Source organism: Manis pentadactyla, chromosome 4 (assembly GCF_030020395.1).
Source record: "Manis pentadactyla isolate mManPen7 chromosome 4, mManPen7.hap1, whole genome shotgun sequence".
NCBI lineage: Eukaryota > Metazoa > Chordata > Mammalia > Pholidota > Manidae > Manis > Manis pentadactyla.
Window position 1 is genome coordinate 151,190,060 of NC_080022.1, and position 24,775 is coordinate 151,214,834.

At 39.7% G+C, this 24,775-nt stretch overlaps 1 protein-coding gene across 1 annotated transcript in view; it reads right to left on the bottom strand.

Annotated features, from left to right (window-relative positions):
• Positions 1-1,683: 1,683 nt before the first annotated feature.
• LOC130683251 (uncharacterized) overlaps positions 1,684-24,775 on the bottom strand; it is a 37,025-nt gene continuing 13,933 nt past the window's right edge. The window contains 10 exon segments of the mRNA XM_057499508.1: positions 1,684-2,565; positions 3,737-4,782; positions 4,785-5,199; positions 5,943-6,082; positions 11,831-11,949; positions 13,891-13,965; positions 14,536-14,607; positions 17,385-17,465; positions 18,216-18,287; positions 21,213-21,284. Coding sequence (XP_057355491.1) covers positions 4,325-4,782; positions 4,785-5,199; positions 5,943-6,082; positions 11,831-11,949; positions 13,891-13,965; positions 14,536-14,607; positions 17,385-17,465; positions 18,216-18,287; positions 21,213-21,284 — 1,504 coding nt within the window. The 3' untranslated portion in view covers positions 1,684-2,565; positions 3,737-4,324.

Here is a 24,775-nt window from a genome sequence, read left to right on the forward strand (position 1 = left end):
CATGGAATGATTTTCAGGATCCCAGGTCTGTAGTGATTTTGCTTGTGATGATGGACTGAGGTACCCATTTGGTCCTAATAAGTCAGAGATACACATTGTGAGAGACATGAAAAATAGCATGAATCACTAATTATTATCTGTGTGTGTGTTTTCCTCCAAGGGGCTTCCTTGCTCATCTGGATAAACTCTCAGAAGAGGGTAAGAATCAGGTAAATTTGAGGAGGATCAAGTACTGTGCTGGAGAAAGCAGGGGATGTATGGAATTTATACCTCCTTTCTATTTTTTTAGAAGGGCTTTTCCTGGAGAAGGTGGCTTTGGCTCCGGAATATGTACAGAACCGTCAGTCCCTCACGTGAGAAAAACCTGGCGCAGAAGCTACTTGAGACGGATGGAGGGTAAAAGATTAGGGACAATTTAAAATTCTTATCTAAAATGAGGTAATAACAATAAGTTTTATTATTCCTTTTAAAAGTTAAAAAGATTTGGCATTATTCTTCTTGTCCCAGGGAGCTCAGTGAAGTCGTAATAGAGAAGAATGTGACTTCAGGGTTGGGTGCCGAAGGGAGGAGATTGAAGCCCAAGATACCACCACAGAGGGAGCCCCAGCCTGCCCCGGGCCACCTACAACGCTTCTAATATTGGCTTCTCAATAAAATACATAATTTTCTCTCATTGAAGTGTATGAACTCATAACCAATCCTAGCCATCTGGTAAGGAATTAAAGTACAAATTGTTAAATACTTACATGCAAATAGCAAGCAAATTAGCAAATAAGAACTACAAAGCAAGAACTACTGATGTTTTAGGCAGAGAAGAGACATGATCCAGCTTGAGTTGTAGGAGGAGTAATTCGATGGTGGCCTAGAAGTAGAGAGGCCACTTGGGGGTTTAGATAAGTAGGACCTAGGAGAAAATGGGCCACCAGGTAGGAGGTTTTGATGCAGGTGAAGAACTTGGGACAGTGGGTCTACTTGAGTGAGAACTGGAAGGACAAGAGCTTATGTTCAGAGAGTGAAAGACTGAACATTCTAGATGATGATAAGGTTCATGCATCACCTAGGAATGGGGATCAGTGAAGTGTCAGGAATCTAGGAGGTGAAGCCAGTTGGATAGTCTTGGAGACATAGTCCCTTTCCCCTTTCAGTAGCTCAGCAGAGCTAGTTCAGCAGGAACCAACCAGCTCAATGGAAAAACAGCCTCCACCTTTCTAATGAGATCGCTTCTTTCATCATTGGAGTTTCCACTGTTAGTCGTGTAGATGTTCCTGCCTTGCCATCGTATAAACGTGATACATTCCAGGCAGGCTCCCTCCCTAAAGGGCCCCTAGCCAATGGGCACCTGGGCCAGCTAAGTCTGGCCCAATCCCCTGTTACCATTCTCTTTGTAAGTTTCCCCAAGAAACAATAAAACCATACTTCATATTTGCACATTTGGTACTTCTGTCCTCTTTACATAATAGGAGGTCAAGGAACATTGTGCCCAGGAATGTCTATGGGTTGTTGGCATGGCAAATATTATGGTAGAGAAGAGCTAGAGTCTAGAGCCAAAGTCCCCAACCACCCGTGGGCATCATTCATTACTACACCCGCTCAGAGAGTCTCACGTCTATCCGGCTCAACCCCTGCATCAGACAGTGTATTGATTATCTGGTGCTGTGCAACAGATCACAGCAAAATAGTGGCTTAAAATAGCAATAAACATTTATTCCTCACAATTTCTGTGAGCCAAGAATTCAGGAGTAGTTTGGGCAGTTCTGGCTCTGGGTCTTTCATGAGGGTCTCAAGATCTCTGCCAGGGCTGCAGATCTGAAGGCTTCACAGGCTGGAGGTCCACTTTCAAGGTGTGCTGCTCACTTACATGGCTCCCACGGTGGTGCCGGATGCTGGAGGGCGCCTCAGTCCTCCTCATATGGGCCTGTCCCCATGCTCCATGATTGAATGTCCCCACAGCGTGATGGCTGGCCTCCTCCAGAGTGAGCAATCCAGAGAGGGAGACAGATGGAAATTACACTTTTTATGACCTAGCCTCAGAAAGCATATAGCATCACTTCTGTCACATAACATGAATGGTTAAAAGTCAGTCACTAAATCCAGCTCACATTGAAACCTTTTGAAGAAAAAAGACTCAAAGAATTTGCAGACATTTTACAGTTACCATAGACAGGAAAACAGAAACCACTGTAGATATTTCAAACAAACAAACAGAAAGCTTGTATACAAACAATTGGTTCTTTTCATTGGAGGGGCTAGTGGTGAAAGCTGAGGGTGGGGGCACTGCACCCCACTAGCTTTCAGTTTACTTTGCTGTAGCTGCTTTCCACAGACTCACAGTTGCTGTTGCCACTCAGAACCCAGGAAACTTCTGGAAACTACTGCTGAGGTCATTGCTGCCTGGTGACTGGTGGGGTGCATGGAGGCCAACATGCAGCCTGTACATCTGCCGCCCCAGAGGAGGAAAGAACGGCTTCCACCTCCTTTCTACCCTCCGGATTTCACACAAGTACATTTTATTGGTGGAACTCTGCTGTCAAGGGCACCTGTGAAATGTTCCTGGGCTTCCAACACCTGCAGAGAAGGGGGTAGAGATTGGTGTCAAGAGCCAACCAGTGCCACTCAGCATCCTCCATATTACAGACACAGTGAGAAGACCCCGCCTGTACTGGCAGGGATCCTAGCATCCTACATTTTTTTTTCCAGTTTCAAAGGAATTTAATATTATTTACACAGTTCAGTAACAGATGATACATTCCCATTTCTTAGAAACTGATCTCTGTAATAAAATAATTTTAAATTCAGTGTATGTCATTATTACTGCTAAGGAAATCATAGCCCTTGTCTGTCTTAAAACATTCTTTATTTGCTGTCATTATTGCTCTGTAGTCACTGCTTTGTTAATTCCTCAAATCATTTAGATGGTCCTGTCTTCCACTTAGGAGTCTCAATCAAAGTTCCATAGACCACAATTTCCTATGTAAGAGAAATTAAGAACATCTTCTGTTTTGTCCCTACTTTTGATTTTGTGATGGTTTCAAAAAAAGACTCCAACCACCAATTTGGTTAAATTGCTTAAAAGACAATATATAATAAAAATCACCCAATCTATGCTTAGAGGCATAACCTGAGTTATAAGCGCAATTACTCCAAATAAATAGTTCTTCTAGGTACCTAGTTAGGCTTTAGTATCTAAACAATTTCCCCAAATAAATAAGAAGGCAGCCCTATACCTTTGTTGCTCTAGGGTAGCACTTAAGGGCCTGGCGACTCATTTTTCTTTTAAAGCTATTAACTACTTATCAAGCACTTATTAAGCTTTGTAAGCATATTGAGAACTCTAGTCCCAAGAGTGGTGTTCTCTACTCTCCAAAAATATCTCTTGGGAGATAACACAATTAAGTCCTCACAATAGTGATTTTATTAAATTAGTTGCTTTATAAAACATTGACGATGTCATAATTGTTAACATAACAATTTGCCAAACTGTAACTGGTGCAGTTTGCTGAGCATGTTTTATAAAGGGAAGTAAATGCCAAAACCCTGTTAAAGTTATTCCATTGTAGCCTAGGAGAACAAAGGAGATTTGTTTCTCAGACACTTAAAAGAGGCAAATAAAACAGGTAGTATCCCCTCCCCAACCTGAAGTACTCCATCAGTAGAACAGTCTGATAAATATAACTAGACAGTCTATGCTGCATTCAAGAGATTCCACAACTTGTAATGCAATAATGGAGAGGTTTACCTTCTTCAGATTCAAAGTTGGAGGGTTTGGTCATTTGATTTTAAGTATCAAACTAGTGCTTTTCAGCCACGGTATCTTCACTCTGAGCAGTCTTCTTCACAATGTATTTCTAATATCCTCATGCTCAATTTTAAGACAAAGCAATTTTAATACTAGGTGCACACCACATTCCCTTGTTGCAAACTGCTTTTCTTGACAAGTTATGAAGTAGTTCAAGGAGGTATGGATAAGGCTGTATTACTGAATGGTGCTGGTAAATACTACACAGATTTTTCGTCGTTTTGCAACTTTAGTTTCCAATTTAGTGACTGTTCTTGTGGAATCAACAACAATGACAACATTATTAGGTTTCTTTTTTTAACTATGATTTAGTAGCAACTGAGGTTCCCAATTTTAACCCCTTGGCAGCAAGATCCAAGTTCCCTTGTTCACACATTAGCACCTAAGTGTCAAGGGGTTAAATAACCAGCATAAAAGATACTGCACTTCTGATTGTAGCATTTGGCAGAACTGAAAGGAAAGGAAGTTGTGCTACATGTTGAAGGGATTGTGGGCAACAGAAAGAAGACACCAGGAGAAGATCAAATGTCACATGAAGTCTTCATAGTCTTGTACATACCCTCCATCATAACCACCATAATCTGCCAGATCGTCCTTCATGGTGGCCTTTAATCCCCCTCCAGGAACCGCACCTTTCTTCTTCATTTTGGCTTTGCTTTGCTTTTCTTGCTTCTGTTTTTCACTGCAAAGTACAGTCAATGAATTGGTAATCTTTTTCAAGTCATCACTTTCCAATGAAATACATACATCTCGAACTAAGGCTTCCAAAAAACTGGCATAATATAATGACTTTTCATATTGTGTAATTTTGTCTTTTAGTAACTTTCCAAATTCTGTGAAGTCATCTCTTGAAGATGGGTTCATAGCATCTATTCCACAAACTGTGTTATTAACACCAAAAGTTTCTATGGCTAATTCAAGGTCTGACTCTTCCTGTAATTTCTTTAGCCGCAGTTTATCTGCTAATTGTTCTTCTGGTGTTAGCACTTAGGTTCTTCATGTTCTTCTAACCTCTTTTTATTATCTTCTTGCCTTTTCTTCTGCTGCCGTTCTTTCTCTTTTATCTTCTCTGCTATTTTTTTCTTTTCTGAAACTTTTACTTCTGATTTTACTGCTACTTCCTCTTTTTTTTCGTCATCATCGTCATCCCAGTTATCCTTGACGCCCTCGTCCTCGTCCTCACCTTCCCAGCGGTCCCCACCAGCAGGACCGCCGCCGCCCCCCACCTTCCGCACCGGGTCTTCCACGGAGAACGTGTCCGCGTCCCAGGAGTCGGAGTCCCCCGCTGCCGCCGCCGCCATCTCGGGCCAGGTGTGCGCGTGGGTGCGCGGAACGAGCGTGGAGCTGGCGCGGCGGAGGTGAATCACTGGCTTTGCTCTGGATGGCCGGCACGGGGCCGCATCCTACATTTTTGTAGGTGTTCAAGTCTTTGTAAAAGAGCTAGCTGAGTCAGAAACCTGGAAAGGTGTCCTAGCTGGAAAGCAGACTGGGTGCTGGATGCTGGTGACATGCACTCATCCCCAGAGGTGACTGGAGAAACACTTGGAACTTGAGAAAAATAAAACTTTTTCAGGATGTGGGGGTAGGAGCCAAGATGGTGGCGAGAGTAGGGCAGCAGAAATCTCCTCCCAAAACCATATATATTTTTGAAAACACAGCAAATATAACTATTCCTAAAAGAGAGACCAGTGGATACAGTACAAGAGCCTGGTACATGTACATCTGTGAGAACTCAGCATCTCACGAAGGGGGTAAGATTCAAGCCGTGGCCGGGTGGGACTGAATGCTCTCCCCACCCCAGCTCCCCAGCGGGAGGAAATGAGTCTGAGCTGGGAGGGAGTGGAAGCCCAGGACTGCTAAACAACCAACTCTGGTAATCTGCACTGAGACCGCAGACACAGTGCACGGTGTGCTGGATATTAGAGAAATGGTAAAGCAAAATCTGAGAGGGGTCCCCACAACCAGCTCCTCTGGGACAAAAGAAATGCGAGTACTTTCTGAAAGTCTTAAAGGGCCAGGGACCTCACAGCTGAAAGGAGTCATCCCAGCACACTCAGCGCGGCAGCTGGGAGTCCTAGGGAACTCCAGGTGCCATAACCCGCTGGGCAGCAGAGCAGCTCTGAAGCCCCTCATGACAATAACCAGCCTGCCAGTAGTTCCAACAGCCGGTGTGGCCCCCAACAAGGGCTTCCCAGTAGCCCAGGAGTGACTGCACGTACCCGCAGCGGCGGCAGAGCAGCCACGCCCCCAGCAGTTGCCCAGAATCTCCTCCCAGCTTACAGCCGCCTGCGCCAGACCCAAAGACCGCAGTCAGCGTGCAGCTGCCCAGTGCAGGCAGAGGGGCGCCACTCTCACAGGCAAGAACCCCCAGCATGCCTGTGACTTCCCGGTGGGCTCTGTGCTAACCTGATGGCAACCATGCCCACGGCAGCTTAGGGGATTTGTCCGGAGTCTGCTCCAGGAGTGCCAGTAACTGACACAGGCAGCAGAGAAGGGCAAGGTGAACAGAAAACAGGAAAGGACTTTGTTCTCCAAGCTGACACGCACGCTGCCTGCGTATAGCTACCTCTATCACCATGAAGAGGCAGAAGAATTTGGTCCAGTCCAGAATTACCCAGACAACCCCTGAGAGAGGGCCTGGGGAGATAGATTTAACCAATCTTCCTGAAAAAGAATTCAAAATAAAGGTCATAAACATGCTGATCGACTTGCAGAGTAATACACAAGAGCTAAAGGAGCAAGTAGGGAGGGAGAATACAGAAATAAAACAATCTCTGGAAGGACTTAAGAGCAGACTTCAAGAGGTTCAAGAGGCCATTAATGGAATAGAAATCAGAGAACAGGACCACAGAGAAGCTGAGGAATACAGAGATAAAAGGATCTCCAGGAATGAAAGAATATTAAGAGAACTGTGTGAACAATCCAAATGGAAGAATAGTTGCATTATAGGAAAACCAGAAAAAGAAGAGAGAGTAAAAGGGATAGAAAGTGTATTTGAAGAAATAATTGCTGAAAACTTCCCCAAACTGGGGAAGGAAATAGTCTCTCAGACCATGGAGGGGCACAGAACTGCCAACAGAAGGGGCCCAACGAGGACAAAACCAAGACATATAATAATTAAAATGGCAAAGATCACAGACAAGGACAGACTATTAAAGGCAGCCAGAGAGAGAAAAAAGATCACCTACAAAGGAAAAGCCAACAGGCTATCATCACACTTCTCAACAGAAACCTTACAGGCCAGAAGAGAATGGCATGATATATTTAATGCAAAGAAACAGAAGGGCCTTGAACCAAGAGTACTGTATCCAGTACAATTATCATTTAAATATGAAGGAGGGATCAAACAATTCCCAGAAAAACAAAAGTTGAGGGAATTTGCCTCCCAAACCACCTGTACAGGATATTTTAAAGGGACTGTTCTAGATGGAAGCACTCCTAAGGCTAAATAGATGTCATCAGAGAAAGTAAAATCACACCAAAGAAAGCAGATCAACCAAACACTAACTAAAGGCAAAAAAAAAAATCAACTACCCACAAAAGCAGTCACAGGAAACACAAAACAGTACAGAATAAAACACCTAACATATAAAGAAAGGAGGAGGAAGAGTAAGAAGAGAGAGAAAATAAGAATCATCAGACTGTGTTTATAATAGCTTAATAAGAGAGTTAAGTTAGATGGTTAAATAGTAAAGAAGCTACCCTTAAAACATTTGGTAACCATGAATCTAAAGCCTGCAATGGCAATAAGTACATATCTCTCAATAATCACCCTAAATGTAAATGGACTGAATGCACCAATCAAAAGACACAGAGTAATAGAATGGATAAAAAAGCAAGACCCATCTATATGCTGCTTACAAGAGACTCACCTCAAACCCAAAGACATACACAAACTTAAAGTCAAGGGATGGAAAAAGATATTTCATGCAAAGAATAGGGAGAAAAAAGCAGGTGTTGCAGTACTTGTATCAGATGAAATAGACTTCAAAACAAAGAAAGTCACAAGAGATAAAGAAGAACATTACATGATGATGAAGGGGTCAGTCCAACAAGACGATATAACCATTAGAAATATATATGCACCCAATACAGGAGCACCAACATATGTGAAACAAATACTAACAGAATTAAAGAAGGAAATAGAATGCAATGCATTCATTCTGGGAGACTTCAACACACCATTCACTCCAAAGGACAGATCCACCAGACAGAAAATAAGTAAGGACACAGAGGCACTGAACAACACACTAGGACAGATAGACTTAAAGACATCTACAGAACTCTACACCCAAAAGCAGCAGGATATACATTCTTTTCAAGTGCACATGGAACATTTTCCAGAATAGACCACATACTAGGCCACAAAAAGAGCCTCAGTAAATTCAAAAAGATTGAAATAATACCAACCAACTTCTCAGACCACAAAGGCATAAAACTAGAAATAAATTGTACAAAGAAAAGAAAAAGACTCACAAATACATGGAGGCTTAACAACATGCTCCTAAATAATCAAAGGATCAATGACCAAATTAAAATAGAGCTCAAGTAATATACCGAGACAAATGACAATGACAGCATAAAGCCCCTATTTCTGTGGGATGCAGCAAAGGCAGTTTTAAGAGGAAAGTATATAGCAATCCAGGCCTATTCAAAGAAGGGAGAACAGTCCCAAATGAATACCTAAGTCACAATTACTGAAACTGGAGAAAGAAGAACAAATGAGGCCTAAAGTCAGCAGGAGGGACATAAAAACATCATAGAAGAAATAAATAAAATGGAGAAGAATAAAACAATAGAAAAAATCAATGAAACCAAGAGCTGGTTCTTTGGAAAATAAAGAAAATAGGTAACCTCCTAACCAGACTTACTAAGAGAAAAAGATAGTCAACACAAATCCACAGAATCAGAAATGAGAAAGGAAAAACCATGACAGACCCCACAGAAATCCAAATAATTATTAGAGAATACTATGAAAATCTACATGCTAACAAGCTGGAAAACCTAGAAGAAATGGACAACTTCCTAGAAAAACACAACCTTCCAAGACTGACTAAGGAAGAAACAGAAAATCTAAACACACCAATTACCAGGAACTAAATTGAAAAGGTTTTCAAAACACTACCCAAGAACAAAACCCCGGGCCAGATGGATTAACCACTGAAATTTATCAGACATACAGCGAAGACATAATACCCATTCTCCTTAAAGTTTTTCAAAACATAGAAGAGGAGGGAGAACTTCCAAACTCATTCTATGAAGCCAGCATCACTCTACTACCAAAACCAGGCAAAGACCCCACCAAAAAAGCAAATTACAGACCAATATCCCTCATGAACATTGATGCAAAAATACTCAACAAAATATTAGCAAACCAAATTCAAAAATACATCAAGAGGATCACACACCATGATCAAGTGGGATTCATCTCAGGGATGCAAGGATGGTACAACATTGAAAATCCGTGAACTTCATCCACCACATAAACAAAAAGAAGGACAAAAACCACATGATCATCTCCATAGATGCTGAAAAAGCATTTGACAAAATTCAACATCCATTCATGATAAAAAGTCTCAGCAAAATGGGTATACAGGGCAAGTACCTCAACATCATAAAGGCCATATATGATAAACCCACAGCCAATATCATACTTAACAGCAAGAAGCTGAAAGCTTTTCCTCTGAGATTGGGAACAAGACAGGGATGCCCACTCTCCCCACTGTCATTTGACATAGTACTGGAGGTCCTAGCCATGATGGCAATCAGACAAAACATAGAAATATAAGGCATCCAGATTGGTAAAGAAGAAGTCAAACTGTCACTATTTGCAAATGACTTGATATTGTACGTGAAAAACCCTAAAGACTCCACTCCCAAACTACTAGAACTAACATCTGAATTCAGCAAACTTGCAGGATACAAAATTACTACACAGAAATCTGTTGCTTTTCTGTACACTATCGATGAACTACCAGAAAGAGAAATCAGGAAAACAATTCCACTTACAATTGTATCAAAAAGAATAAACTACCCAGGAATAATCCTAACCAAGGAAGTGAAATACCTATACCCTGAAAACTACAAGACACCCTTAAGAGAAATTAAAGAGGACACTAACAAATGGGAACTCATCCCATGCTCTTGGCTAGGTAGAATTAATAATGTCAAAATGGCCTTCCTGCCTAAAGCAATCTACAGATTCAATGCAATCCCTGTTGAAATACCAACAGCATTCTTCAAGGAACTGGAACAAATAGTTTAAAATTCGTATGGAAGCACAAAAGACCCCAAATAGCCAAAGCAATCCTGAGAAGGAAGAATAAAGTGTGGGGGGGATCTTGCTTCCGAAGTTCAAGCTCTACTACAGAGCCATGGAAATCAAGACAATTTGGTACTGGCACAAGAACAGACCCACAGACCTGTGGAACAGAATAGACAGCCCAGACATTAACCCAAACATGTATGTTCAATTAATATATGATAAATGAGCCATGGATGTACAAAGGGGAAATGACAGCCTCTTCAACAGCTGGTGTTGGCAAAACTGGACAGCTACATGTAAGAGAATGAAACTGGACCATTGTCTAACCCCACACACAAAAGTAAATAAGAAATGGATCAAAGACCTGAATGTAAGATATGAAACCATAAAACTTAGAAAAAAACATAGGCAAAAGTCTCTTGGACATAAAGATGAGTAACTTCTTCATGAACATATCTCGCTGGGCAAGGGAAACAAAAGCAAAAATGAACAAGTGGGACTATATCAAGCTGAAAAGGCTCTCTACAGCAAAGGACACCATCAATAGAACAGAAAGGCATCCTATAGTTTGGGAGAATATATTCATAAGTGAGAGATCCGATAAAGGATTGACATCTAAAATATATAAAGATCTCATGCACCTCAACAAACAAAAAGCAAATAATCCAATTAAAAAATGGGCAGAGGATCTGAACAGATACTTCTCCAAGAAAGAAATTAAGATGGCCAAAAAACACATGCAAAGAGGTTTCACACCACTAATCTTCACGGAAATTCAGATTAAAACCACAATGAGATATCACCTCACACCAGTTAGGATGGCTACCATCCAAAAGACAACACCAAATGTTGGCCAGGTTGTGGAGCAAGGGAACCCTCCTACACTGCTGGTGGGAATGTAAATTAGTTCAACCACTGTGGAAAGCAGTATGGAGGTTCCTCAAAAACCTCAAAATAGAAATGCCATTTGACCCAGGAATTCCACTCCTAGGAATTTACCCTAAGAATGCAGCAGCCCAATTTGAAAAAGATATATATGCACCCCTATGTTTATCGCAGCACTATTTACAATAGCCAAGAAATGGAAGCAATCTAAGTGTCCATCAGTAGATGAATGGATAAAGAAGATGTGGTACATATACACAATGGAGTATTATTCAGCCATAAGAAGAAAACAAATCCTACCGTTTGCAACAACATGGATGGAGCTAGAGGGTATTATGCTCAGTGAAATAAGCCAGGCAGAGAAATACAAGTACCAAATGATTTCACTTAAATGTGGAGTATAAGAACAAAGAAAAAGTGAAGGAACAAAACAGCAGCAGTATCACAGAACCCACGAATGGACAAACAGTTACCAAAGGGAAAGGGACTGTGGAGGATGGGTGGGACAGGAGGGATAAGTACAGGGAAAAAGAAAGGGGCATTACAATTAGCATGTATAATGTGGCGGCAGGTGGGTACTGGGCGTGCCCTACAACACAGAGAAGAGAAGTAGTGATTTTACAGCATCTTACTACGCTGATGGAGAGTGACTGTGAAGGGGTATGTGGTGGGGACTTGGTGGAGGGGGATCCTAGTAAACACAATGTTCTTCATGTAATTGTAGATTAATGATACCAAAAAATAATAATAATAATAATAATTTATCTCACATTATATGTGAAAATGAACTAATAAAAATGGAACATAGACCTAAATTAACACCATTAGTTTAAAAATTAACAGTTAAAACATAAATAAAACATCATCGGGTAACGGTAACTCACCACAATATGTGAAGTTTGTCAGACATTCACTGTCACAATGCAGCTTGACTGTGTTGCAGAAAATCTCAATATTATTTTTAAATTGGCAGAGGCAGCAGGCCATACGGCTAGGTAAAATCCTATACATTGAAACACGGAGAATTAAATCAGTGGGAAAGGAGTTACTTGACTAGGTAGAAGAGGCAGGCCCAGGCCTCCCACAGGGCTGTGCAAAAGGAGTTCTTGGAACATATGGCCTGTGAAGTTGGGTAGGGATGAGCTGGCCAACCGCTGTTCTTGAATACTGTAAACAAACAGGAGGACAGAGATGCCTAACAGTAGGGTAAGAATGGAAGTGGGTATCGTAGGCCTAGAATGAAGCTGATAGGGATTAGAACTGGGTGACACTGATCTGTTAGAAATAAATGACATAATGGAGCCAACTGAGGAAATTTGAATATCAACTCTTCATTAGATAACATTATGCATAGGAATTTCTTCAGTGTGCTATTAGTATTTTAAGTATATAGGGAAATAATTTGGATACCCAGAGAGGAAGGCATGTAGCTGACAAGAGACAGACTGACTGGCAGACGCTGTGGGACATTGATGAAGACGAGGCTAGAGCAGTGGCCAGTAGATCTGACGGTGAGGGGAAGACAGTCATTTCTCAGCTGACCTGACAAAAATGGCGAGAGCATACTGCTAAATGCAGGGCCTTTCCCGTACTAATCTTGTGCAAGGCCATCAGTTAGCATAATACCAAATTTCTGTTACCTTGCCATACTGGAGGGGGATGGCACAATTTAAGGTGCAGTAAGTTGTGTAATAAATTGTCAAAAGCCCTACAGAAACATTTTTTTAAACTGCAAAGATAAAAAAATGAAATTTGACCCTTATCTCACATTATATGTGAAAATGAACTAATAAAAATGGACCACAGATAGACCTAAATTAATTAACCAACAAGAATTCAACTTATTAAAAGAAAACATAAGAGAAAAATCTTTGTGACTTTGGACTGGCAGTGGGTTCCCAGACAAAAATTTCTTAGATAACACACAAAAAAGGCACAAATCCTATAAGAAAAATTACTAAACTAGAGCTAATCAAAATTCAAAAATTAAAGACTTCTGGTCTTCAGAGATACTTTAAATAGAATGAAGACAAGCTATAACCTGAGAGAGGATATTTGCTAAACACGTATCTGAGAGAAAGGACTTTTTCTAGAATATATAAAGCACTCTTAAAAATCAACAGTAAGATGAATCCCCAATTCAAAATAGGTTTGAACAGACATGTCATTAAAGAAGATGTCTGCACATGTATAGACAACATTATCAGAGATTAAAGATCTATTAGAGAAATGCAAGTCAAAACCACAATGAGACACAACCACACACCTCCAAGAAAGGCTAACATTTGTAAAACACTGAATATAAGGATCAGGTGAAGATGTGGAGCAACAGCCAACTCTCATGCACTGCTTTCTGGAATGCAAAATGGTGCAGCTACTTTAGAAAACAGCTTAGCAGTTTCTTCAAAAGTTAAATACATACCTAGCACAAAGACCTGCATGTGAATGTTTATCATAGCTTTTTATAGCCAAAACTAGAAACAACTCAAATGTTTGTTAATTGATGACTGGTATGGAACTCTACTCAGCAGTAAAAAGGAGGGACAGCTGTGACAACATGGATGACCCGCAAAAAGATTATGCTAAGTAAAAAGAGCCAACACAACAGGTTAATGCGATATGAGTTCATTGAGAAGACCTTCTGGAAAAGGCAAAAACGGCAGAGATGAAAATCAGACTGGTGGTGGCCCGGGGGCTGGTGATGGGAGAAGGGGTTTGCCTGCAAACCGCCATGAGGGGCCTTTCTGGAGTCACACGAGTTCTGCAGTGGCCAGTAGATGGTGGTGGTTACATAACTATACATTTGTTAAAATCCATCAAACTGTATTCTTAGAAAGCAAATTTGATTACATGAAAATCACACATCAATAAGCCTGACTTAGTAAAATAATGAAACTTTAAAAAATCAACTAAGTGAAAATAAATATAAGAAAAATCAACTTACAGTTTTTCTAACTTGGGGCTCATCATGACGATGCTCTCAACTGTTTTAAGTGTCACTTGGGTTTTTCCCATGTCTCTGAAGGAAAAAGCACAAACGTTTATGATACGAACCTAAAGACAAAAGCTCTATACTTAAAAAGATACTTAATGACACATTATTACTTCAGTTTTGGCTTCTCTATCTAGGCAGCTCGAGTTTACCTGCCACAGATGATAACTCCAGAGAGAAATTACTGAAGAAATTTAAATTTATTTGTATCATCAAATTAATGACCTTGGCCCTGAACACTACGATCTTTTGTCATTGCCCTGCTTCTTGTTCTCACCTGCACCTACGACTCTAGATTATTTATTTTTTTTAAATACACCTAATTCCTCTTTGCTTTCTGTGGTAAGTTATATTTCTACATGCATCTGCACATTCCATATCTATGTGCATTCTTCAGCACCACTCTCTTTCTCTGATAGCTTGTCTTGCATATATATATTCTTTCTTAATCCTTTCTTTGCCCAAAACTCTTATTTCAATAACCCAGGTAAAATTCAAATTATTCTTTTTTAGCCAAAAAAGCAAAATACTTAATTTTTGATGAAAGTGAAAGATCAGAAATCATCTGATAAACCATGAGATTGTTGCAATACTTACAAATATTTTAATGCTCTCAATTTGAAAAAATAAGAATCTTCAACAGTTGTCAGAGGATTATGACTGAGGTTTCTGAAAAAATGCAATGGAATTAAAATTATCTGCATTTCATGAAACGTATACATTTTTTTTGGTATAGGACTTAAACATTAAAAGAAAAAATCGTTATCTGTCTTTATTTATAAATCACACTTAGAGTCTGTAAAGCACTCTTGCTTTGGGAACTACATACCTAGGTCTCTAGATGATAAAGGGGAGAAGAGAAAGAGGAAAACACAGAAAAAAGTGGAAAGCAAAGACTTTTCAGATTGAGAATCCCACAAAGTGACAATGCGGGGAGGAAATCCCCTTGCTCTGTAGGAAATGGTATTCCTAGGTCCTCCATAATCCAAGGTGCTTTTCTTTCAGTTCTGGAAATTAAAATAGTTCCACAGCTTAAACCACACAGGGACAGCAGGACCAGTTCCTTGCTTTTGGACCCAAAGAGACAGGGATAAACCTGAGAGGAGGCAGTAAAACCCCTGCTCCCATCACAGCCTTGGCTACATTGCACGCAATCACCTGTTCACTTAGTCAGTCTCCTGGATTGTCAGCTCATTGAAGGCAGGGACCACACTTTACTGTCAGTGTCACTCCTGTGCCTGACATGGTGCCTGGTGTTTACTAGGTATTTAATAAAAGTTTTTGAATAAATAAATAACATTTTGCTTACACATCAACAAAAAGAACAAATTCATTTTTGATGCAAATTTTTATTCCAAAATGCTGAGATTTTCTTCTCCATTCTTTAAAACAAACAAGACCAAAAAAAAAACAAAAACAGGAAGGGAAAATCTTCCTGTAAATTAACTTTACTCAAGAATCATTAGTGCATTTTGCAGAATATTATTATCATAACTAATATCTATTGGGCTGCTAGGCATCTGTGATTAGCTTTTCACATTTAATCCTCACAATAACCTTGTGTGATACATATTATTATTATTATTACCCCATTTTACAAGTGAGGAAACTGAGGTAAAGAGAGGTTATATAACTTGTCCTAAATCATCAAGATAGTACTAAGAAGCAGAGCTGAAATCTGAACTCAGTTCTGGTTCCAAAGCCTGGGTTTAACTTGTATGGGAGAAAGGGATTTAAGACACCTTTTACTTTAACCTCAATTTTGACAGCACTAAATATAGAAATACCTTTTCGAACTTGATCTACCCATCTGGGAACCTCTATGAGAATTACATTTTCTCTTTTTATTCCTTTTCCCTAATCATCTCCTATGCTTAAATATCTAATTAGCCTGTGGTTATTGAGACTTTAGAGATTTAAAACCATGTTGCAGGAGAATTAGTGAAAATGATGGAGTAAGGACATCTGAAAATTTATCCTATAAAAGCAACAACAACAACAACAAAAAAAAAAAAAACCTAGCAGAAATGGCCAAACCAGCTTTTTCCAAACTCTGCATATTTAATCAGTGGGCTTACAGCAATGTGGGGAGCATTTATTCAAGAAAAACATTATTTTCTCTACAAACAGTGAGACCTGTGCTGCTTTAACTTCTCCTAGACCTTTGCTCTCCATCCAGTGGTTCCTTTGAAATACAGCCCGAGTTCCTTCAGAGCCTCCTTCCCAAAGACTTGTCTCCATGTTACTGTCTGGTGGTTCCCTGGAGGACCTTACCGGAAAGGCTTGACTTTGACCTGACTGGGAGCTGCCTAGTGCTAAAAGCCTGTCCTCAGGGGGCATTTAAAAAAAAATTACAGGTAAATGGTTTAATGTGGTAGGTGTGTGAGGCAGTGGACAAAAAATAGCCAAACCAAAAAGCGTAAAAGGACAAGCTGAGGGAGGAGATGTTCACAGAGACTTTGAAAGGCTCCAACACATTCCTGGGAAACTGGAAGCCCATGAGACATATTCCTAAGAATCTAAAAGAAAACGGTTAGCACTAATCAATGAGGTCAGCAGGGTTGTGGAAGACAAAATGAGTAAGCAAAAATTAGCTGTATTTTTGTACACTAGCAGTGAACAATCCAAAAATGAAATTGAGAAAACAATTCTGAGTATAACAGCATTACAAAGAATAAGTCTTAGGAAAAAATTTAGCTAAAGAAACGCAAGATTGATTCACTGAAAACTATGAAACCCAGTGATTTGCCTGTGTCACAGAGAACTCGGCAGTGCCACAGAGCACTCAAGCAAAAGGGAGGAAAACCCCCATTCCTTATTGGATAGTCAGGAAAGAAAGTATATGGAATGAGGCTACAGCAATGTATTTTCTTTATGACTATTTAGCACACGACAGTTTAACACTAACATCTTTTTCCATTCCTCAAAGGTTCCTACTGCTCACAGATAATGCACATCAGAGGTGAACACAGTTTGAAAGGTATTTTTCTGGGTGACTGGGGAGAGAAGATCCCTGTGGCAAGTTTTCAGAACTCCTTTCATTTAAAAGAAACTGATGGCTGAGGAAGCACCGACACCATTTGCTCCCTGGAGAACTTTGTGCTAAACCTAGTTCTTTCAGCGCTGTGTTCCCAGAGCAGGAAACAGGTTCAGAAGTGGAACTGTGAGGCCCACCCACCATGGCGAGCGTCACAGTAGTGGATCCCCATGACAATGCTGGCGTGGGTGTTACATGATGGAGTGTGGTTGTTGCCTGTGCAAAAGATCAGGAAAGCGGAGCCTGCCATGTATGACTCAGACATGTCTCCCGGCCCCTCTGTACCTTAGTTTCCTCATTGGAAAAAAAATGGATCTTACAAATTTTTCAGAGCTCATACTGAGCTTACCCCCAGCTAACTAGTAACTGTATCATGTTTTTACACATATTCATTGTAAATTTCACTTACAATGTGTGTAAGAACTGCATTCCATGCCAGGCCTGAAATGTTCCAAAGCTCAGTTCTCCAATTAGATTGCAGCCAAGATTTCTACAAGAAAAAGAAGAAAAAAAGTATTTCAGAACATTTATCCTTTGGCAGGGATTCTAACCTGTATATGATGAAACATAACCTCAATACTTCTTCATATACTGAGGAAATCTCACTATGGAAGATATTTGTTTTGTTTTTAATATTTGTATGAAAAAACAGATTGTATTCAAGTATGCTTGTTGTATAAAAAAGAGAAAGATGGACTAGTGATTGACATCTTCTTGTTTTTTTCCTGGTATCAGTGGTATTATTACAGAAAATACAAATAAAATAAATAAAATATATTTGTATGAAAGATTTATACTTTCATGTTTATACATGTATTGCTAGACACAAAGGAATAAGTGCCCAGACACTTGTCTAAGTGATCTTTAATTCTCTAGAAAAGGGTTCCATGACTGCACTGCTGACATCTTGGGCTGGATAATCCTTGTTGTGGGCGCTGTTCTGGGCACGGTAGGCTATTGAGCAGCATCTCCGGCCTCTGCCCCCCAGATGCCAGCAGCATAACTACAGTTCTGACAACCAAAATGTTTCCAGACACGGAAATCACCCTACTTGAGAACTCCGGCTCTAGAATGAGTCACTCTGATCCATATGATAATTCTTACACTAGTGTTTCCTAGAGACAAAAAGGATGTGGCCACATAATTTTAGTAGCTCTCCATTTAAAGTATTTCAACATAAGAGTTTTACAATTAAGTTTATAAAAATTCCAAACATTATTAAATTGTATTTGTAACTTACATAAACTGCAGAAAAGGTAGTGATTCGAATGTAAGTCTTTCAATAGCCTGTATTTTATTGCAGGATAAATCTCTAGGAAAAGGGAAAGGAAAAATATTGTCTCAGCCATCAGATATCTAATTAGCAGAGATAACTAGTAGAGGTTAGAATAATCACACTGAATAAGTAGCTCTTATCTAAACTCTGCACCTTAGAAATTATTATGTGAACCTTCCAGAGCCCCTATCCCTGCCCTCACCTAAGCCTCACTTTCATTATCTTCATAAATAAAATATACAACCATAGATCTTGAGAGATTGTTGAGATAATCCTTCCTGACAGCAGAAGGACTGATTAGATCAACTTTTGTGGTCTCATCAAATTCCACAGTAGGAGCTCAAAAGCTTTTATCTCCATATATAATTTCCAATATTGAAAGGAATATTCTCACATTTACAAACCTTCCTGGTTTTATTCTTTCTAGGCCATTTCAGCACCAGAAAAAATAAAAGATGCTCTTTCACAAAATTTGAAAGGAAGTTACACCTCTAATTATAATTACTTTGAACTAATTCAGAATTATAATTTCTATTATTTTAATGGAAGCTCACTTTTGGTTTCCATTGCTTTAATATTCCATGAATTTAACTGCTTCAGTTGTACAGTGGTGGGACAACAAAAAACAACAACATGCGATCGGATTTTTATTTTAAATCACTCACTCTTGTCTATTACAGGTGACTCTCTTATTTCCATTGATTCCGGCTTAATCCCTCACTTTTCACCTAGATGCGTATTAACTCTTCTGAAGGGTATGTCTGCCTCTGGTTCATTCCTTTCTAATCGGTCCTGCACAAAGTCACTACATTAACTCTCCATGAGTGGTTCTCAAACACCAGCATCACTTGGGAATTTATCAAAGATGTAAATTCTCAGCCCTACTCGGGATCACCTGAATCAGTAACTGTGGGGTGGGTGCTTGGGCTGTGAGAAGCCCTCCAAGTGATCTTCCAGCAGGCTGAAGTTTGTCCTAGAGTGCTGCTGAGATAACATGACAGCTTGGCCTTCAAAGCCCCAGAAGGTCTGGCCCTAGCACCCGATGTACTCTATAGGACAAGGTTTCTTTCCCTTGTGCTGCCTTTCTGCCTCTCTTCTTTGCAAACTTATTCTTCCCAAGATGTCTGTCTGATGATACCCAAAAGCCCCTCAAGATGCTGCTCTAACAGCGTTGCTCTTGTAGCATCTTTTTTCCTAACTTGAAGCCTTTTTCCCCGCTTTTGTGCTCCCCGAACAATTCATACCTCTCACTGCCCACATCCATGTCCTCTTTTTAATACTTATTTTTACACCCCATTTCCTCTGAGTATAAACTCCCTTACAGTATGGACAAGGTCTTACTTACCTGCACTGTCTACCATGTTTAAAACTGACACATGGACATAAACTCAAATATTTATAAAATGAAGAGCTGGGGAGTAGAAGAAAAGGGATCATTTAAAAATAAATGGCTTTTCAAATAGCTCCCTCTTCTGTGCCTCTGCAGCACTTTGTCATTCACTCAGTGCTTATACACGGTGGTCTGAGCTGGCAGGTGCATTTCCCCTGTGAGATTATGAGTTTCTAGAAGGGTAGGAACCCTGTCTTACCCACTTTTGTGCCTATAATACTAGGCACAGTGGTTGTCATATACTTTTTTGCCTTTTTATCGATTGGCATTTTTTTAAGTAATGACAATACTTATGATAATGAAATACTTAGCTTACAAAACATTTTACAATAGAAGCAATGAAGGGCCTAATCCACTGAGCAGTTATCTCACTTGTGTTCGGAAGGTTTGGAGCCCAGATGGCAGAGGTACCTAAGAAGATCAATACAAAAGTGTCCCTTGCGGCTTGAAAGGTTTGAAAACTCAAAGGACTATTTTTATTGTCATGTAAGACCCTTTATATCTGACTCCCTTAGGTTTCTATATTTGCAAGAAGAATCTTTTTGCAAAAGAGCATCATTAATGAGCGTAATAAGGATGACATGTATAGTTCTGCATGCAAAAGACAAAGAACAAACATTGACCTTTTATAGCAACATAGTATCTCCTTACTTCTAAACAAAAAGAAGTACTATGTAGGCATTACTTCCTTGACAATGAGACTGGAGAGATTTTTAGTTGGTAATTAGAGAAGTTAGGGCCATTTCTGATATGCTTATTTAATGTAAATGTAGACATTTCCAACTATATCAGATAATCACCACTTCAAATATCTGTTTTTTAATATTGGTATAACAATTCCTGCATTGAAATCCTAAACACTAGTCTCTTCTCTGGGTAACTATATTCTTGATAATGTTGTTTACATAAATCATCTACTTAAGTACTTAATATTTCAATGTTAATTTAGATTAAATTATAAAAATATTCTGGGTTAATGGCATTCACGTTAATATAAGTATTCTATATTTTCTTGTCTTTTGGGTGACAATATAGTCACCTTTCATTCCTCTCATCTCACTAAACCAACTTTTACAAATCTTTTCTGTAAAGGTTCGAAAGTAAGTATTTTAGGCTTTTCAGGCCACATAGAGTCTCTGTTGCATGTTTTTCTTTCTTTCTTTTCTTTCTTCCTTTTACAGGCCTTTAACAAAAGGGCTGTATAAAAACGGACCATGAGCTGGATTTGATCCATAGGCCAAAAACTAAATGTTAATATAAACAGAGGGCATAGGAACACTTACATACCAAGGCTCCTATGGGTGTCTGTAATTGCTCAGACCTCATTACAACTTTTCCTCTGTAACTGAAGGGTTTTTCTATCTATAGCTTGTCCATATAATTAAAAAATTGAAAACACATAGGAGGTATTTAATGCTAGAGAGTGGCTAGTGCCCTCCCTACACAGACTTACAGAATTATAAATTTTTATTGTTGGGAGAAATTATACGAATTGTCTAATTTAAACCCCTTATTTATTTTAAAGATAATATAACTGAAAGCTCATAAATAAGTGTGAGTAACTAACTTACAAATACTGGAGGGATAGCAGGCCTTCAAATGAGTCCTTATGTAATTCACTCAACTGATTGTCACTGAGAATTCTGAAAAATGGAAAGGTTACTTCTGAATCAAATGCAAAATAATTACAACTATTTACGTATAGGACCAATTTCTACATGTGGGGTAGACCTGAATAACGATAACGGTAACACCTAAACACCTATTAACTTAGGGATGGTGATCTCTGCTCTGTTTCCATTCAGATGTTTCTTGTCATGTCCTGCTCTGTGTCCCTCTCTCTCTCTCTCTCTCTCACACACACACACACACACACACACACACACACACACACACACACAAAACTATCCATCCACTCTTCACACCAAAATGTGTATTTAATACCTACTCTCTTGATCCCCAAGTCTCTTTCAGAACCCAACTGTGGGTGGCACCATCGTCAGCAGAACTGCCATCTCCTGAACCTTAGTACGGGAGCCCCACACAGAACTACGTCAAGACTGCAAGAGAAGCTGTTCAATTTTCCTCCCATTGAAAATATTGTTTCAGGGAACTAAAAAGTGCATTAAGATGTGCATCCAGTTTAATACAGCAGCAGACTCCCAGACTCTGAGAAGGGACTAGCGGTTACTAAAGGGGAGGGGTGGGGAAGGCTGGGTGGGGAGGAGCGGAGAAGGGGATTGAGGGGGACTATGGTATACATGGTGTGTGGGGGTCACAGGGAAGACAGTGTAGCACACAGAAGACAAGTAGTGACTCTCTGGCATCTTACTACGCTGATGGACAGTGATTTCAATGGGGTATGAGGGGACTTGATAATATGGGTGAATATAGTAAATAGTGTTTTTCCTGTGAAATTTTCATAAGAGTGTATATCAATGATACCTTAATAAAAAAAAGTTAAAATGTCCACATTAATAATTATAAAGCAAATACCCGTATAACACCATTCATGTCAAGAACACTGCCAGCATCCCAGAAGCCCTCAGTGTGCCACTTTCCCATCACAAACTGATCTCTGACCCACTAGAGGTAACCACTGTCCTGACTTTTTAACTCACCTCCCTGCTTTTGGAATGTGCTCTTACCTTTGATGTGTCAGCCATAAACAACATAGTGCAGTATTGCCTCTTCCTGAACTTAGTATACAAATGGAATCATATTATATATGTATTATTTTCTACATTGCTTTTTTCATTCAACCTTACCTTGCAAATTCATTCTATCCTGAGGTGCAGCTGAGGTTGGTTCACTTTAAGGCCTACTGTTACATGCTGGCTACATGTACCTACTGAGTACTTGAAAGTGGCTAGTGTGACTGAGAAGCTGAAGTTGAATTTAATTAATTTTAACTATTTTAAAAGTTAAATTCAAAATTGATATTTGAATGCAGTTATTGGACAACATTTCAGTATTTTGCAATGACCTGGCCATATGATGCTATTTTTCCAACTGTAAATTTTATGATATCTAAAGAGAGATCAAGTAACTTCCGATAAAAATCTTGCAACTAAACTGAGATTTTATAGACTTAATATGGAAAAAAGAATATGAATGCATAAGTTTCATACCAGTTGCATGTAGAAATTATAATACTTTGGATATTTTAAAGACAGTATGAAAAAAATGTAGACTATCTTAACAATGTATATAATCATTACATGTTGAAATATTATTATTTTGGACATGAAGGTTAAATAAAATGCGTTCACATTACATCTGTTTCTTTTTACTTTTATTTTTTAAGTGGCTACCAGAAAATTAAAGATTACTTATGTGCCTTGCATTATGTTTCTAAAGAATAATATTCCATTGTTAACTATGCTAGACTTAATTTATTCACTGTACTGTTGGGGGATATCAAGATTTTTCTAGCTTTCGTTACTACAAACAATGCTGCTTTAAACTTTCTTATACTTCTATTTTGATATGCATTTGCCTGAGTTTCCCTAGGATACAGCAGGGGTACAAAGCTGTTCTCCTAAGAAGTTGTGCTATTTCAAGTTGGCAAATGAGAAAATGCCAAGTCTCTACTCCTCCAACCATCAGCTAAATTCCTAAGAATGATGGAAAAGACATGATTTAAAAATCCACAACCTTACCTCACAGTGTGGGAGCAGCTCCACACATGCTTCCCTACCAGAAATGGCCTGGAATTACCCACAGGGTGACGAGCTGAAATGCTGCTGCAGGAGCAGTGGCAGCCCGTGGCCCCAAATCCTCCCTCCTCAGGCCAGAGAGCAAAGGGCGTTTTCCTCCAGGTGGGAGCATCGGTGCTCAACGGGCCTGGGGCCCAGAACCTGGGGGAAGGTTGAGCGCTCTGTCTAGCCACCAGAAGCCACCTCCCACCTACTCTGACTTAAAGGGAGTCCTTTAGGAACAACAGCCCCAGTAGCTCATGTCACCTCTGTCCAAGAGCCAGGAAACACAAGTAGGAGAATCTCAACTCAAAGACGAACTGCACTCAGGAATGACCAAATGACAAAGAAAGCCAGCTCCGTTACGGACATAAAACAAATGCAAGTGAGCTGATAGCCAATGAACCAGAGCGAAGAGAGGAAGGACGAGGGGACTTTAGAATGGCATAACTGATGTCCTGAGTAAGATAATGTATCCATGAAAAAGAATCAACTCAGGATTATATGAATGAAAAGTGTTATTATTAATTTTAAAAACCCCTCAATATATGCACCTTTGAAGAATAAATTAGAAAACAGAGATCCTCCCAATGATATCTCCAGAATGCAGAATGAAGGGAACGGGAATAATCCACAGACAAGCCTGACACCTGAGTTGCCCACGAATGTTCACGCCTTTGCTTCACCTAGTCCCACAGGAAAGACAACATGCCTGACAGGATGGTTCGCACCCATTTCTTCACACCTGATGAGCAGGAGAGTATACAGCCAGTGTCTCCCAGAGTGGAGCAAGGGAGTGATAAGAGATCCACTACAGAAGAAAGTCTTTAAGATTTCAAAAGCAAATTTCCCTTCCCTGGGAATCACCTTCCTGGGAGGTAATATTAACAGTTTACATCCTTCAAGCACCTTGGGGATCTGAGAATATGCTATGTTGCTTTGTGAACTATTTCCACCAAGTTCTGCATATAAACATTCTGCTTTCCCTCACAGGGTCTCTTACTCACATATTGATATTAATTCCACCTCATAGATTAATTCCTTTCTCATAGCTTACAACAATTCAGTTACTACCACCTGGAAACTCTGCATCTGAAAGCAAGGGCAATCTCTGTTATACAGTGGTTCATAATACACAGAATATAGTCACATACATTTAAAAGGATCCCAAGACAAAAAATTTTCATTCCCACAAAGAACTCCTGGAGCCCTGAGAATGCCTCAAAGACCCTGACCTCGCCTGGAAATTCACCACATTACGAGGAACAGCAGCGATGGCCAGAATGTGTGAAGGGGGAATGGTCACCAGGTGATGCTATGACTGTTCTCCCATCTCTGTCAGGTAATGGTTTCCTGTTTCCATGGAAATGATCCAAAGAGAAAAAAATCAAATCAATATGTCCAACACTGTTTATCGTAACCCTCTTCATAACAAT